This window comes from Lissotriton helveticus, chromosome 12 (genome assembly GCF_964261635.1).
Source record: "Lissotriton helveticus chromosome 12, aLisHel1.1, whole genome shotgun sequence".
NCBI classification, from domain to species: Eukaryota; Metazoa; Chordata; class Amphibia; order Caudata; family Salamandridae; genus Lissotriton; species Lissotriton helveticus.
In genome coordinates, this window is record NC_136073.1 from 234242326 (window position 1) to 234259303 (window position 16978).

Genomic DNA, 16978 nt, shown 5'->3' on the forward strand with positions numbered 1-16978 from the left:
CTCAGATTCACTTTCCATAGATTTCCCTGTAGGAGTACCCATTACCATTTCATGAATTAAATACAATCCTTCACTCATGTTTCCCTGTCTCCACATTCTCAATCTATCTTCATGAGTTTCTCTTTTCCAAGATGGATTTTTAGAAGGTCTTTTAATTCCACTAGCTTCCCTTTGTAACTGATACATCTCGTCTTCCCACTCAACTAAAGCTTCAAATTGAGTTGGTCTCGGTTTTGGAACAAGAGCATTCATTTTCTCTCGTAAGTTTCTTAAAACTCTTACATTAAATGAACCATCATCAGGCCAAGCTAAAACACCGTCGTTTTTAGTATAGCGTTTCCAACTGTCGAACCATAAGACAGTATGATATCCATATTCACCTTCCATGTACGCTGCAGGTGTTTTATATTTATGAAGTAGTTTACCACCTCGCGTTTCGATTTTCTTGTCAGGTGAAAATAAATTTTTGAATTTCTGAAATAATGTTGTCTTTTTCTCAACATGTTTAAAATGATAACTCATTTTTAAAAGTTAAATTTAATTCACAAATCGTTCGTAAAATATTTCCGGGATGTTCCGCAAAACAACCAATCCGTGCGCGAAACACACCAACAAGCCAATGACAGTTGAGCTACGTCACTTTTCTGCTCAACCAATAAATTTAGAGTTTTTCCGAACGACCAATCAGCTCACAGGCCGTCAGGGACTTAAGAGCCAATCAGAATACAGCTTGTGACGTAGGTCACCCAATCCCAGCGCGGCTCTGTGACGTACACAGTAGCTGCGGTTTCTCGCTTCTCACTCCTGGCGCTTACCCCTCCTTCACAAAATCTTTTCACAGCGCCATTTTAAGGACACTTTTCAGTGTAATTTAATTCTTAACAATGACTATAAAGACAACATCTGTTCGTTTCACTATTTAGGATAGTTTACATACATTCAAGTATCCACACTTCGGAATAGGCGGCGCTATTCACACTAAGGATAATATTCAATTGTCAGTAGAGTAACCTTACCCCACCCTTCTAACACGTATAATTATGAACTCGCTTTGCTCTGAACCCACCGCGAAGTGAAAGTTCTAAGAGTTCCACTTGAACATAAAATACAATTCAAACTCGCACTTTTACACGGAAAATTCCCTAATTTCAAACACACATGAAATCCGTACAGGACTCTCACCTGTTTATAGATATCATGCACCGTTAGCAAAATAACGACGTTATCCGTACAGGGCTCTCACCTGTTTATAGATATGAAACATGTACCCGTACAGGACTCTAACCTGTTTATAGATAATCATGCACCGACGTTAATTTTACCCTTCACTCAAGCTCGGATATAACTAATACTCTCATCACAGTGAGTTTTATGGAAGGCGCTTTGTCCCTATTCTCATGCTGCTTTGATTTCTTAGAAAACCCTCACTATACAAGATTCAGACCTAGCCCTAAAACTGTGTTGCTCGGCGACAACACTATGGTACACGGCGATACCTCTTGTGATACTCGGCGATATCACTACAAACGGAACAGATGGCTTGCGTGACTAATTTCTCGCCACACAATCTATACCGGTATAGCTTACAGATAGGCACGAAAAACAAACTTAACATGTGTTAAAACATCGATCCTATTTCCATACCATAACGTAACCCTTAGCAACCAACATATTACCTTGGTTACCTCTTAGCAACCATCAATTTCTGCTACCAGAGAATTGATCCAGCGGGCTATAGAAAATATATCATAAACTACGCTACCCAACTTCATAACCTATAAACAAAATTCTAAACTAAATATGGACCCATTTATGAACCTGATATATTTTGGGCCTACTGAATCAGGTGGTCAGAATAAATCTATATACACATTATCTACAAACTATATACATATTTATACATTTGCAGAAAGAATATTGTCATTAGAATAAAACCCAACCATTTAAATGACCACCATAGGCGACGTGATCTAGCTAATAGTAACCTACACTTCTGAATAACCAAGACCAGCTTGTTTGTCAAAAGTAAGATTTTATTTACTAAATTATGGTATATAAGTTGAAAGTTTTATAAATGAAATTTATTAGCATTAAAGCAAGCATGATTATAATGAAATATGAGAAAAATACAATTTAAGCAAGTGAATCAAATTTAAAGAAAATATATAAAGTTTAGCATTTCTAAAACCTAATTCCCTAACTAAGCTAAATAGATAGAAATTAAAGTAAAGTTCTTTGAGGATTCTTACGTGCTCCACGCAAAGTCCAGCAGCACATCACTCTCATCGGAAAGTCAGAAAGCAGCAGCCAGCCCAACCCTAAGGGCATGACTTTTTATACCTTTCTACGCTAACTAAACTAGCAAAGGAAAGTTTTCAGAAATCCTCGACGTCCCATTGGCTGAGAGTGACAAGTGACATGTCACCAGTTTCTCAAAAAGTTCCATGAAATCATGTCTCATAAAGACCATTGTCTCTTCCACGTGAAGCCAGAAGCTTCCTGCGTTTGCAACTATGTATTAAGTCATCCTCGCAGCTTCCATAGACTTTCATTACACTTCCGCGGATGCCAAGTTAAGGACTGACAAAATGTTCACTTTCGACCTTGGCCATGTCCGACAGAATGATGTCAGCTCATCAGTTTTTGCTTTGTGAATGCAGCTTCAATAAACGTTTAAATTCAGAATGGGCGTCTCGTGACTTTCTGCAGAATTATATGTCAGCTCTTTTTCTGCGGTTCAAATGACTAGGCCCAAAAGCAGGCAACTTATGTTTTCTAGTATAAAACAAACACAAGAAAAGTATTAATGTAAGAAATAAAGTAGATTCTGTATCCACCCCATGGTTTACTAATTAATTAACCCACCCGATTAATCAAAATGTTACCTAGCCATTGCAAACAAATAAAGCAGCGTTTATATTTACCAGTCTCCGTTTTTCCATGAGACCCATATGCACCTAGAATAGTAGAAATGACATCACACAGACAAGGAAAAGCAAAACAAGCACATGCTTCTTTTAAGTTTGCAGCAATTAGTAATGACAAAAACGAAAACAATAAATTATTTTATTATTTTGTACGAACAGAAAGATGCAACATTTATGCACGTTTATGAGCACACATGTTAGTACCCCCACGTGTAAAGTTTAATCTAAGTTGTATTAGCACGACATATCACAAATCATTAATAATTTTATTCATGTTATGGAAATGTGACTTTGCGAGTTTAAACAAAATTTTGTTTTCTATCTCGCTCCATCAGAAGCAAGGAGCTTTACTTCAGCATTGAGGACCTTTGTTATGTCCCTTGACTTCTCTAGCTTTGCACCATGATCCTGTATGGATTAGGTTAAAGGGGGGGGCACCACCTAGTCTGTGACAGGTTAGGGCTTGAGGACCAGAAGATGGTTATGTCTGTGCCGGATAAGGCAGCAGGAGACACTGGTGCAAGGCCTTGATTTCTCCCATTGGAACTTGGAGGACATTCAAACAGAAACACATCTTGGGGGGGCAGTATGAGTGTTCCCAAGCAAAGCCTTTGTAACGAGAGCTGTGCAGCACCAAATAAGTTGAAGAAAACAGTGAAGAGAGAGGCACAAGACACCTTTTGGTATTGCAGGCCTTCTGCTTGAGAATGGGGTTTCTTCAATGTGGGACAATGCTGATGACAGTGGGTGCAGCACTGTTGCATTGAACTTCTGTTACTAAAGTTCAAAAGTGTGGTTATTATGGAATGACACGAGGATCTCTGAAACCTTTAATCATCAAATGTGGGATCCTTTGAAAAGGCGTAACAGTTTTATGAAGACTTTTTATCGATGGATAGCTGTACATGATTATGCACCTGCTTTCAGGTGACATGTGCCAACCATGATGTTCTCACTTAATGAGCAATGACATTTGGGTCAGACTGATATCCCCATGCTTGAGAACTATTGAGTGCAGCCTCCCTTTTTGCTGGGAGCTCCATGATCACAAGGTTTTAGGGTGTGGCTGAACAACCCATGAATATCGAACACTATTGAGTCTCTTTTATCTTTGGTGTTATCTCAGTTGTTTTTCAGGTATGTTATGGACTCTGAAAAATAATACGGTTCACTGTTGAGCCTTACAGGGACTCTGTTTTCTTCTCAGATAGTATAAGTACAAAACTGCTAAATTACTATGTTCTAATCACGTTTTGCAATTATAGAATTTTAACCATCTATTTGTTGTTCTTCCTTGTTGCACAAATGCGATTCCATACAGCTTGCGAGGAAAACATTCAAGCTGCAAGGGCAGTGGTTCTGAGTGCCTGCAGAGTGTGAACTTGTGAATGTATGTTGGAAACATTGAAGTGGATGTTGTGATTTTGACATGCATTATGTAGAGCACTGACTTGAGTGAGCTGTAAGAACGACTCAAGTTGATGGCACTCCTAGAAGATATATTCCTAGTGCCCACCACAGGCACTTCATAAGTTCGAGGAAGTGAGACCTTGAAGTGTTCTAGGTCTAATATCTCATGACTAGACTGTGAATGACCAAGCAGATGTGTGTAAGTCCAAGTGTACGTTCCCATGAAGGAGCATTAAGGGCTAGTCCTGGAAGGTGTGCATCAAATAAAAGCTGTAGCATAAGGCATACTTCAGAGGACCTTAGAATTGCAAGTCATTTGATAGATTGTGCACTAATAGGCTTCCTGCTGTGCAGGTATCGTCGGATGGAGGCATATTTATGGACTTGCTGAGGGTTTATTGATTCACATGTACACATAGCAATGTGTATGATATAGTGACAGAGGTCTACATTTGACAGGAGGCTGATATAGTGGGGGGAGCCTCAGGTTAAAAGGGCTTGCGTGGGATTGTGGAGACTTCAGGGATCCTTTTCCTACAGGTGTTGGCGAGGATATGCTTGGAGATAAGGTCTCAAATTTGCATGACTGCAGGAGCGCATTGCTGCTGTTATCTATCGAAGGGTTGCTGCAGAGATTTTGCATGGGTTATGTCAGGTGCAAATGCATATGGTAGGTTTTCTATTTTTCTTTAAATGGTTTATAGTGTGTTCCTTCCCCTTCCCTCTTGTGCAGACTAGCAGCCCAGCTATCTGACTAGACAGGGCTCATCTTGATTTGTAATGCTGAGGTTTCCATACTGCATGGTGATTAGATAGTCATCCAGGATGGCTGGTGTTGATTTGAAATGTGGGTTTGTGCGTCAACTGCGTTGTTGATATTGCAAATGTAGCGTACACAAGTGATGAACCAGGGCTTGCCGATGTCATCCAGGTCTAGTGTGCTTTGTAGGAGGAGGATCTGGCCTGACTTGAGAGCTTTTGGGAAGAAGGCGTGAGGGAGATTTTGTCTCTTTTGAGTAGGGGTGAGAGGGCTTCTCCTTTTAGGGCATAGATGAAGATTAAGTGGAATACATCATCTCCAAAGGAGATGTCTTTAAAGCAATTGAGTATGCTGGTGAGGTTTACTAAAGACTGGGGCAGAGGGTTTAAGGATAACTATTGTGGTATGTAGCACAGAGTGGTGGATATCACAGGAAAAGTAGGCTTGATGTTGGTATTGCACTGTCTGATCTGATGTATTTTTTTTCTCACTAAAAAAGTAGTTGATGGCATAACATTTATCTGTGTAGTGTAGGATTGGAAGGTCAGGTATGCGATTGATTCAATGCTTGATCACCTTAAGTTTTCTGTTTCTATTGCCTGTGTCTTTTATGTAGTTGGTATAGTGCTTGACTAGAACTGATGTGAGGAGTTCTCACTGCGTTGCAGACTGACACTTCAGTAGTACAAGTTTGTGAGTTCTGTTGGCCTACCGTTTACCTTCCTGTCTGCGGATTGAACATTTGTCATTGGCAAGGTGTTTGGAGTAGCAACTCACTGAGGAGGATTATGTTGCAATTGCGTGTTTTAGTTATCATATGGATTTTCATCTGGCTGCCTAGAAACTAGTTAAAGTCATTCAGAAGGGAGTTAACATCAATTGTTGGTTGGGGGTTGCAGAGTGAGAGAAAAGTTTCTGCTACATTGTCGAGCAAAACATCTTTGAAGATCAGAAGGGTTGTTCTTGTTTCTGTTGACCTTGGCATGTTGCTTCAGTGCTGAGCAGGGTAATTCCAGTTTATTCCAGAGCGGTTTTTATTGGATGGTTGGTGATGTGAAGACTTGCTTGAGGTTGTGGCCATTGAAATATGTTGGGTGGGTGATATGCGGTACCACATTGAGTGTGGTATTGAGTTTGGCAGTGGGTCTCCTTTCCGTAGTGTTTGTGTTGCTTGGGAGGTTTAAGTCACCAAGGTGAGTGACATGGACATGTCCGGTGTATGAGGAGGATATGAGAATTCATCCAAGACTTCTTTTTCTAATTGGGGGGTGTCTAGCTGAGGTGACACATAACACATGCATCGTCTTGGAGGTTGGCGAAGTCCAAAAGAGAATGTCTTTATAGGGTTTATAAAAGAAGGTACTTGCCACAGACCATTATACACTGTGATACAGATGAGCAAAAATACAATAGTTGGCTGTTGTGCACTTGAGTTTAAGACTATAGCCCCAATTCAGTCCCAAACGCCTGAATCACCATGTTGTTTGGGAGTGCAGGAAACCTTTTCATGGACTTAACTTCCATGCAATGAAAATCCGATTGCAAGCCCAGCACTGTAGTAGCGTACGTATGGAGAGCTAAAAAGAACACTTGCAATTTTAAAGATGTAAATGTAAGCTCCTATGACTCTAAATGTGCTTTCGCTGTCAATATTGTGTATCTTTTCCTATACCCACCAATCATAGAAGAATATCAGGAAGGGCGATTAGGTATTCCTATCACAGTTCGCAATCATGTGTACCTTTTAAACCAATGATACTGGAAGTTCAAAAGTAAGATTGCCCTGCAGGGGTTTATTGCCTTGATATACCAAAGCTGGTAATGTGATGTTCTCAAAGGCAGGTGTTTCTTAACCAGCACAGCCACAGTAGGTGCTGTTGTGCTGTAATTGACCACCAACCTGTTCTTGATAGCTGTTCCCTGCAATGGATAGCCTTCCCTTTACTCATGTATTGATTTACTTGAAGAGCAATAGCTTGATCATTTCTGCATGAAGTGTTGTTCATAGTAATACGATTCATAGCACCCAAAATAGTTTGGTGGATTGGATAGTGTAACTGGTGATAACTGCATAATGATGGAAAACATTGCAGGCGTTAAGCACTTTAATGTATCTCAGCCTGTTTATTAACATGGCATATGGATAAGAGGGTAGAAATTGAAAGATGTGATTATTATAATGAATGATGAGTTTTCCTTCTTCTTTGATAAAGTATGTTTTTAGAATAGTTTTATAGATTGGAGATCTATAGAGATTTATAGAATAATAGAGTGGAGGCGGAGGGGGAGTATGTTCTAGTGATGAGGTTCAAGCAACTGCAAAGACCAAAATGTTGAAGTGGCTTTGGTGTGACTAGAATATTTGGCTTTGGAAGCAAAGGTACGTGGAAGGGAGGTAACACACCTGACCAGGTTTTTGCCTAGTTTTGAGACTGTGCATTCATAGTTTTGAAGGCTAGTTAAGTCCTAGAATGCATCAGTTGTACAGTGACAGCCACCTAGGTTTGAGCTTTCTTTAAATTCCTGCAGCTGCTACAAGGCTCATAGCGGTAATCCACATCGGTTAAAATGGGTTTTTCCCAATCCTGAAGTTCACTTGAGCCTAGATGAGTCTGTGCACAATTTCTCTGATGTTGCTTCTTTAACTGCGTGAGCACCTACTTGTCACTGGGTCTGTTGATGGCTTGCTTAAGGTTGAATTCTGCCATCCTTCTCTCTCTCCCCTCCACCTATTGTGAAACAGGGCACGACGTGCTATCCAGTTGACTGCCCCTATCTGGATTGGACCCCCCAAACTGAGTGCCTTAGCTGTGATTCTTGTGAACTCCCGTCAGCCCCCAGTGCAGACCCCAAGCTTATTGCTTTCAAATCGTTTTCATATAAACACTTATCTTTCTGCTAAACTGGCTTCCAGACATAGTGATGCTTGAGTGATCACATGCATAATGTGCATGAAATAGTTAAAAAAATCAAAGGAGACACTGGGCACAGTTTACGAGGATGCATCCACTCTAATGGACTTGACCATCAGCATTGCATACTCTGAGGCAGGGACAGGTTTCCCATGAGCTCTCTATACCCTTCTGCTGTATGTTAGTTTTGTACACATCCTAAATGTACTGTTTGAACTCCGCAGTATATATGTTCAGTTTTGCACACTCTGAGGGAGGAGTACTGTTTCGTAAATTGTTTTAACAGTGACTATTGCTGTGCACATTAACTTAAGAGCTTTACATGCTGTCACAGTTTTGCACACTGACTGCGCAAGGGGTTCTTTATGCATTCATATTATATTCTCCTCCCTCTACAATGCATTATGAGAAATATTATTCAGTTTGCTCACATCTCATTTACTGTTGCAGGCTAAGGGTTCAGACGACCAATTTAGAACATCATTCCTGCTCAGAAGGACCCATTTAAAATATATTTGCATCTGTGTCTCATGTTACAACATAGTCCTCCCTCAATGGGCTGTGGTAGATGCAATTAAGTTAACTCGCATTTAAGTTATTTCTGCACTCAAATACTCACTCGTCATTAATACTGTTAATCTCGGCACGTACTCCTTCATTTTTGTCCTTCTTCAGAGAAGAATATTAGTTTCATTCGAGGGTACTTGTATTCGTCTTGTACATTATTATAGCCATAACTTCCACCCAATAGCCCTAAGGTTTTCAACCTCCGCACTATACTGAGGTGACAATAATCTAGTTCTTGTTAAAGCTTCACTCTAAGGTGAACATGGAAATGGCAGCAGTGCTGGCCACACTGCCTTACTTCAGAGACTTCAGAAAACACTGCTTGGTTGAGTGATTCTTGCCAATCATGGGTTATGTTGTTACGTACAAGCGATGGCAACAGGCATCGATTGCCGTTCTTCTTCTATCAGCTCTTCAGTGCCTCCCATAATAAAGTTCACCATTTATTTACACCCACTGTGGAACGTTCTCCGGAATGTTACTGTTAGTAGTGTAGCAACGATGCTCCGACCTATGTGCATGTCATTAGCAGTCATCAAGAATATTATGAACAGTTTACAAAATACCCCTTGTGTAGGAGTTAAGAAAATGACATAACTATCTGCAGACTCCACCCTGTAAATTAATTAAATACCCCACCTAATCTGTCACCCCCCCTTGGTTTGTAGTCTTACTGTGATGACTCAGCAGGCGTTGCCTATTTGCTTTGTGTGCTCTTAGCCCGAAGGTTCTATGACCTAATCATCCTAATAGAAATGCTGCAGAGATGCCCAGTGACCACGGTGGTCCATGTGAATCCACTGGTTTGTGGCTCAATTGATCCTAACTCTAACACATCCAAACTTTGTGTGTCGAAGGTTCCTGTCCCATATTTTGAGATCCTCCTTCCTGAACCAAGGTCTTTCCAAAGACCATGAACATCAGCTGTGGCCATGCTTGTGAGCATGTACTGGCAAGATCTCTGCAATGCCAAGTTTCATTCACCAGACAATTTTAATTTTGATCTCTCAATGTTATACATTAGTGTATTCAACCAATGCCTTGAATCATGCACTGCTTCTCTCAGCAGACACAAATCCTTTGACTCTTGGTACCGCCATTAAGCGGTGTCAAACACACAGCATAAACAGACTGCCTTCCTGCAGCAGCGCTCACCAAATTCATAATTTGGAAGTGTAAATTTATCTGAAACTGAAGGGTTCATACCCACTTGTGAACAGTGTTGTTTCTGTCTCTGCATTTTGTCTGTTAAGCTTTCCTTTTATTTAAGTTTTGTTTGCTTGTTTCTTTTCAGCCTGGCACAAAAGTGTATGAAGTGTAAAGAAGGTTCTGCTGCCTTAATAATCCGAGCAGGTGATGCTTTTTGTAGGTAAGTTTGTTGCAGCACAAACTGCTTCTTGTTGTTTATATTGAGTAGGAGAAGTAACTGCACTGGCTCGTACAACCTATTAAGTTTGAACATCAGTGGATCACATATCTCCAGAGACCATTTGTATAGGTAGGTTTCCAAGTCATACATCTGTATTCTTCTACATGGCACCTGTTTTCTTCGTCACTATCCTTTTAAGTCATCTGACTATTCCTCAAAGTTGTGACCAGATGATAAATGGTGGAGTTATTTAAATAGAATTCAAGAAAGAGCACGAAATGAGTGTTTTCCTACTTTAATGCCTGATTACCAAATTTCAGTTGCGTGACTCTGGCATGATTGTTTTGGTTTGTGTTCGGAAAACGATGCTATGAACTGGTAAGATATCTATGTGATTTTTTTGTGCCTGCTGAACATTTCTGTGCATAACCTGTATGTCCCAGGTTTGAATCCTGACAGGACTGAAAAGCCAAGTCTCCTTTCAAGTTCACTAATGTCATTGCTAGAGGGGTTTGACATTGTTCTAGGGAAAACATAATATTGCACACCTGGACACCCTGTCATCTCAAAGGGAAACAGATCTCATGTGGAATGTGAGTTGTTAGCTTAACAACAAGGGCCCCTGCCTGCTAATATGGGTATCCCCGGTGGACCAGAATTGGACACGTATTCTTTTCTACATGCTTCACGTCATTTTCTTCCAAAATTGGAATTTGCCAAAAACACAGCGACAGTGTTTATTTTATTTTTGGGTACTTCTATACTGTTTACACCAAAGTGCTTTGCAAAGACTATCTGTGGTGACAAAACGTATTTTGCAATTTTGACAAGAGAAAATGACGAAACGTATCCGGTTAGTGTACCATTGTGACAAAAAGGAGGGGGGACAAACAACATGTTTTAAGAGAGCAGAATTAATGTGCACATATGTCATTCCTAAACTATAAATCTTACATCTCTCATTAAATAAGTCCTCCCGATAAAAAGCAAGAATTATGCTCCCAATGTCCGTGGTATAGGAATGACAAGATTCTTGTTCCATGCACATTCCCAGCAAATAGCGGAATTTGCAGATGAACTTGTGACCAAAGTACAAGAGTTATCCATGAAGTGTCAGATTGGAGCAATGACTGATGAATTTATTTGGGACTAACAGTGCAATTTAACAGCAAGACCATTCAATAGAGACTACGGGCAGCAAGAAACCCATTATTGAAAGCTCTTAGACATTGTCAGGGTGGTCGAAGAATCTGCTTATTTATTGTATGAGTGGGATGGACGATAGTGGGGGGAAAAGCTGAAGAGATGTCTGCAGCAGGAACAACTGATGGTGATGTGAAAGTGTTAGGGGAAAAGGACCTTATTGTCTACTTTGCAGCAAAATGGTAATAGGAGGAAGGCTGGTGGTGCAAAAACAACTGGGACTAGTAGGCAAGGCATCAATGGGTTGCACCAGTGTAGAAGCTTTTATCATGCTACATTGAAAAATGCTATACCATAAATAGAAAGGAAGTGTTGTCTAAAAAGACATTTTGCGTGTATGTGCAGGGAGAGTGGTAGAAGCAAACTTGTTGTGGTTTCAGAGAGAAGGGGCGGAGTCAGGAGGGTGTTGAGTGTAGGCATTTGTCACCACAACAAACATAAGTAGTGTAGCCCAAAGGTGGAATTTATAGTAAATGGGAAGAAGGTTGACATAGTGATTGATTCAGGGTCAATATATATCACAATCCTCAAGAGTGAGTTCCAGCACTATCATGAAGGCCAGGGTTCTTTAAAGTCTGTCCTGGAGGGCCTAATCCATGTCAGATTTTTAGCATATCCTCATTTAGACAATTGTAAGTATCTTAACCCCTTCCATGCTGATGACGGCCCCCAGCCATCATGCACTACGGGGCTCGTGTGCTGATGACGGCTGGGGGCCGTCATAAACCCGCCCACTCGCGATTTTGCCGCACAGGCGCAGAATCGCGGCCGCATGGAAGGGGTTAAAAATCTGACATGGATCTGGCCCTCCAGCACAGACTTTGGAGAACCCTTATGTAGGCCGAGAGAACCACTTGTAATCCCAGAGGATGGCTGCAGGGCTCAGAATGTTTGCTTCCATGCACAACAAATGGGTACCAGTTTACACACTACTACTGATGGATGAAAGTAGCAGGGTGGGTGGGAGGTCGTTGCAGATTTGTTATTGACACTGTCCTACTTACAAATCTGATATGTACTGGAACAGTGATGGTCCAAAGAGATAAGTTTATATCCTGTGAAAATGAATAAAGAGTACATAACAAAAAAAAGTGTGTTCCAGCAAGAGGGCGCTAAGAGCAAAATTACTTCATAAAGACATTTGAATTGGTTGGCGCCGGGTTTAGAGAAAAAGAGATAAAATGGGTAGTTTGTTTCAGAGGATGATACTTCAATTTTAGGATGGGTGCATAAATATAATTTGCATATCATTATTAATCTTAGAGCTATTTAAGTAATGGCTGCGGAGGGCACCACTATTGAGGACATCATTTGTGATGCCAAAGATGTATTTAGAGAGACCTTTTACTCATTCAAAATGCTGAATCCATACAACACACAATGAGGAAGGTATCTGTGTTAGTGAGAGATGAAGTAAATCTATGCTGAAGGAAATAGGTTGGGAAGGATTTGTAGAGCAAGTTGTGAGATATAGTTTTGTTTCCACTACGGTTATCACAGAAAAGACTGATGGCAGACTAAGGTTTTGTGTTGATCTGTGCAGCCTGAACCAATACACCCTAGTGCAGGGGTCTTCAATCTGTGGGGCGCGACCCGCAGGGGGGGGCGTGGAGTCCTAGAAAGGGGGTCGCTCATTCCCGTTGGACTTTTGCCTTTAACTGCCTGAATCTGGAATCCAAAACATTTGCTCTACGTTTTGGATTCCGAATAGTGGCATCTTCAGGCGCTCTCTGATTGGAGGACATCATGAAAGTATGCAGCATCATCGGTGATTGTCCTCCAATCAGAGAAATTGAAGATTGAACACCAGGAAATGCCGGGAACTGGGGCCATAAATATGCTCCTGGGGAAGGGTTGTAGGGCTTCAATGTTTTTGTTGTTGCTACTGCCTTTCACTCCTGCTGCATTTCCTGGACTTCGTCGTTGTTGCTGCTGTTGTGTTTATCCAGCTGGTGCCCTTTTCGTGCTTCTTCTTCGTGGCTGCATTTGAAATTCGACCTTGTGGCTGTTTGCTGGTTTCCATGGCAACCGGAACTTCGGTTGGTTTCTCTAGTCTGTACCAACGATAACTGCTAACACGCAACACCAGTGAGGACAGTAAACGACCCCAATCAGTTTAAAGAAATATAAATAGACATTAAAGGATGTAGGGCGCATTCAGTGTTTACATCAGCGCCTTCGTTAAGTTCCCGCCTCCCGCTCCTTTCGATGTCAGTGAAGCCCAGCCGAGCTGATGTGTTTGTTCTCAGGGTGCGCCTGATAGAGCGCGCAGGTCACCCGACTCACAAATGTTACCATATACGCATTGGGCCCATAAATTCAATCTTTCATATTTATCAATCGGGTAACCTTACCCTCTACTATCAGTATCCCAGTTCCTTCCTACTGTATTTCCAATGTACCCGACTTACCACTCCACTGTTACGGGTACCTAATGATCACAATGGATCAGGGAGCTAGCTGTGAAGATAAGTAGGCAAACAAACAAAATACCATATACAGTTGAATAATGTTTTTGTACTCGTAAATAACCATAAACTCTGGAAGTTTTCAAGACCTTTATCTAATCATTATTATCTTCTAGTGTCATGAGCCAAAGGTTTACACCAATCAAACTATCTATCACGAGAATCATGAAAATTGTATAACTATGTATGAGAGTAAGAAACATTTAGAATCATGAAAAAATAAAGGAAGGGAAAATAAGGAACACGCTATTTAGATAAACAGAACTTCACAACTTCGCTAAAGGCGGGTAAGGAAAGGGAACATACTAATCAAAGTAGACTTTCGAAACTTCACTAACGATTCAGAGGAAATGAGACTCAGACTATTTTATTTATCCAGATATGCTTATTCTCTATAGGAAGGGTAAGAATGGAACAACCTTATATGCAAACAGTTTCAGCATTTACTAAAGGTAGGTGAAAAGTGGAACATGCTAATAAACAATAAAACATGAAAAATCTCATTTAAGGAGAGAAGGTTAAAATGACATATGTAAATGTATACTTCGTTCAAGACAATAGGAAAGAGTTTAGAATGACGGACACCCTCATGGATTATATTTACCTAAGACAGATTGTAGAACTAACCCTGGCCACGGGTCAGTTGGGAAAAACGGGGACAGGACCCTCAAGGACTTAGGTTGCCGGTAGGTGAACAGGTACGGCTCATGGACAGTCAGGACAGGATAACCCCAGGATTTGGATCAGGACCGGATTCGTCTAAGGGTACGACCAACACCTGCAGCTTCGGATGCAACGCTTGCGCTACTCCCTCTCTGCAAGGAATCTGCCAATAACCCCGATTGGGTTCTCGAATCTCCCAGCAAAGTGCTTCGCCAGCACTTAAGGTTTCCAAACCCCGATTGAGTTTGTGGAAATTACGGACAGAGTGTTCTGCAGCTCTCTGTATCAATCACCTATAGAGTTCGTTGGGTCAGTGACAGGTCAGCTATTCGGACAAGTCGAACAATTTCTCTAGCTAAATCTAGGCTAGTTATACTGTTTTCGGGTCAGTGTACCACCCACTAATGTTGCAAGTGAAAGGGTCCCCAAGTTCTGATTGGACAAGGGAGGGGATTAGGTCACCATTTACCTAAGATTTTGACTTTCCCAGACTTAATATTCAGTTCTTGTACCCACCCCTTAAGTTCTAGCTTCCCATGACACTAGATTTACAGAATACAATAGAGCATACAGTAGTGAAATACAATTGTAACAGTGTTAGGTACAAGTCGGCTTCTGCACCTGGGTCACAGTTCAGGTTCCCAGGAGCATCTTGGCTTTGGCTGCCAGCTGGCTGGGCTCCACTGTATCATGAGGTTCTCTCCCTCATCACGTGACGAGTACCAGAAAGGTTTTTCAAGATGGAGTCACGAGTGTTCCTCAGGCCCCAAAAAATGCAGTACATGAAAAGTAAGCGAAAACAATTTAGAAATACAAAAAAAATGAATACACTGTATACCATGAATAGCTACACTATACCCCTTACTTTATAATAACTATAGCATTAGGATAAGTGCGGAACGAACAATTTTGCGAAAGCAGCTTTGCAAGCACGGAGCATATGAGAAAACAAAGCGGCCATTTTAGCAGTATTGCACATGAGCAAACATTTCCCACCAGAACTGCAAGTGCGCCACGTCACGTGATTATGACCGATGCATGCGCAGACTAAATTCCCGCGAAGCAGCGGCCATTTTAGTAGCAAGCGTTATTACTGTTTAGTACACATTAGGCAAGCGTCACTGGGACACCCCGTGTAGTGTAAAATGTGCAATATTAGTAAGACAAACATTTTGATTAGACTATTAACATTATTCGAGGTTCATGAGTACAAGCAAGTCGCGTAACGTGCGAATCCTTGCTCCATCAATCCCCTCTTTGATGATATTTACTATCATCACTTATTAATTGGAACCAGATGCCAACTTCTCACAGCTTTCGCAATTCTATTTCTTCAAACATTCGATTCAATTTTTCTTTTACTTCTTTGTTAGGGTGAGAATTCTTCACCCTTTTGTAAATTTGATTATTCAGTTCCTCCAATTCTAGTTCATCTACATTCCGTTTCACTCCTCTTTTATTCATAGCATATTTCTTTTTGTGTTTTCGGCATTTGCAGCAGATTACGACAATTAGCACAATTAGACCTATACCTGCTATTGGCATCAGTATTTTACTCACTAGATTTTTACCTATGTTAGAAAACCAATGACCTACAGAGGAGAGACCATCAGTTAGTCTCTTCCAGGCACTCTCAACCTCCAGTGGTTTGAGCTCTTTTTCCAAATTTGTAATGTTCCTCACATACCTTTTTGATTTCGACACTTTTGTCAGGTATGTAAGTGCAACAATGTTGCGCTTTCAACATTCTACAGACTCCACCCTCTTTTGCTAATAAGGTGTCAAGAGCAAGTCTGTTCTGCAAAACCATAGATCTGATCGCAACCATTTCGGTATTGACCATCAGGAAACCTGCAGCAGTGTCAGAAGATAACCGATCCACTACTGTTGACAATTTGCAAATTCTGTTTGTGTTCAGAGTCACTCACACTGCTGGTATTAATGCACTAAAAATATCACCTAATATTTCTTCTACGCTTTCTCTTTTACTACGCACTAATTCATTAGTGTTTTCATTGCTTCCAGCAATTTCATTCACATGGTATATTTTTGGGAAGACAATTCCAAAATAGCAGCTTCCATACCAGTGATCCGGCAATTTGAAATAAGCCTTGTTTCCACATATGTAATAAATTCCGGGAAACACAGGCTCTGACCCATTTTTGAAATCCCAACCTCCAATTACCTTGTAATTGTGTTCACATTGACTGGAACCAATGAAAATGTTATTATAATAACTAGTCTTTTCTCTGTGAAGACAGAGTTTCCCCTTCTTTTCGAAATCCAGCAACAAAGCAGGATTAGCTCCACCATTTGAGGTGCTTCCCATGTTTTCAGCCCACTTAGGAGTTTTCTGTCTTATCATTCGCCTTTCTTTGGAAATTTTCTCTTCTTTTCTCTGCCATGTTTAAAAACATTTTCTCTTGTTCATGTAATGAACAGGTCAAGTTATCTCTATGTGCTTCACCTAAATCTATGGTACCTATAGTCAGAAAATATTCTCCCATATAACGTGTTACATCACTTTTGGTATGTACAGGGTTCAGATTTCCACGTATAGGAAGTTCAGAAAATATCACGTCTGAGTTAGAGTAATTGTACTGTAACGGTCCTCTTTTATAGAATAAACTAGCTAAAATACTACAGGAAATTCCATATGTTAGTGGCAAGGGATGGTAGGTCACTCCCTCAGCTACAGG

The 16978-nt window shown here is 40.8% G+C and overlaps 1 protein-coding gene across 1 annotated transcript in view; it reads left to right on the forward strand.

The window, feature by feature from the left end:
- Positions 1 to 16978, forward strand: part of CTU2 (cytosolic thiouridylase subunit 2) — a 165356-nt gene that overhangs the window by 16538 nt on the left and 131840 nt on the right. Inside the window, exon 2 of the mRNA XM_078671173.1 lies at positions 9871 to 9945. Within this exon, the coding sequence (XP_078527299.1) occupies positions 9871 to 9945 (75 nt within the window). The remainder of the gene's footprint in view (positions 1 to 9870; positions 9946 to 16978) is intronic.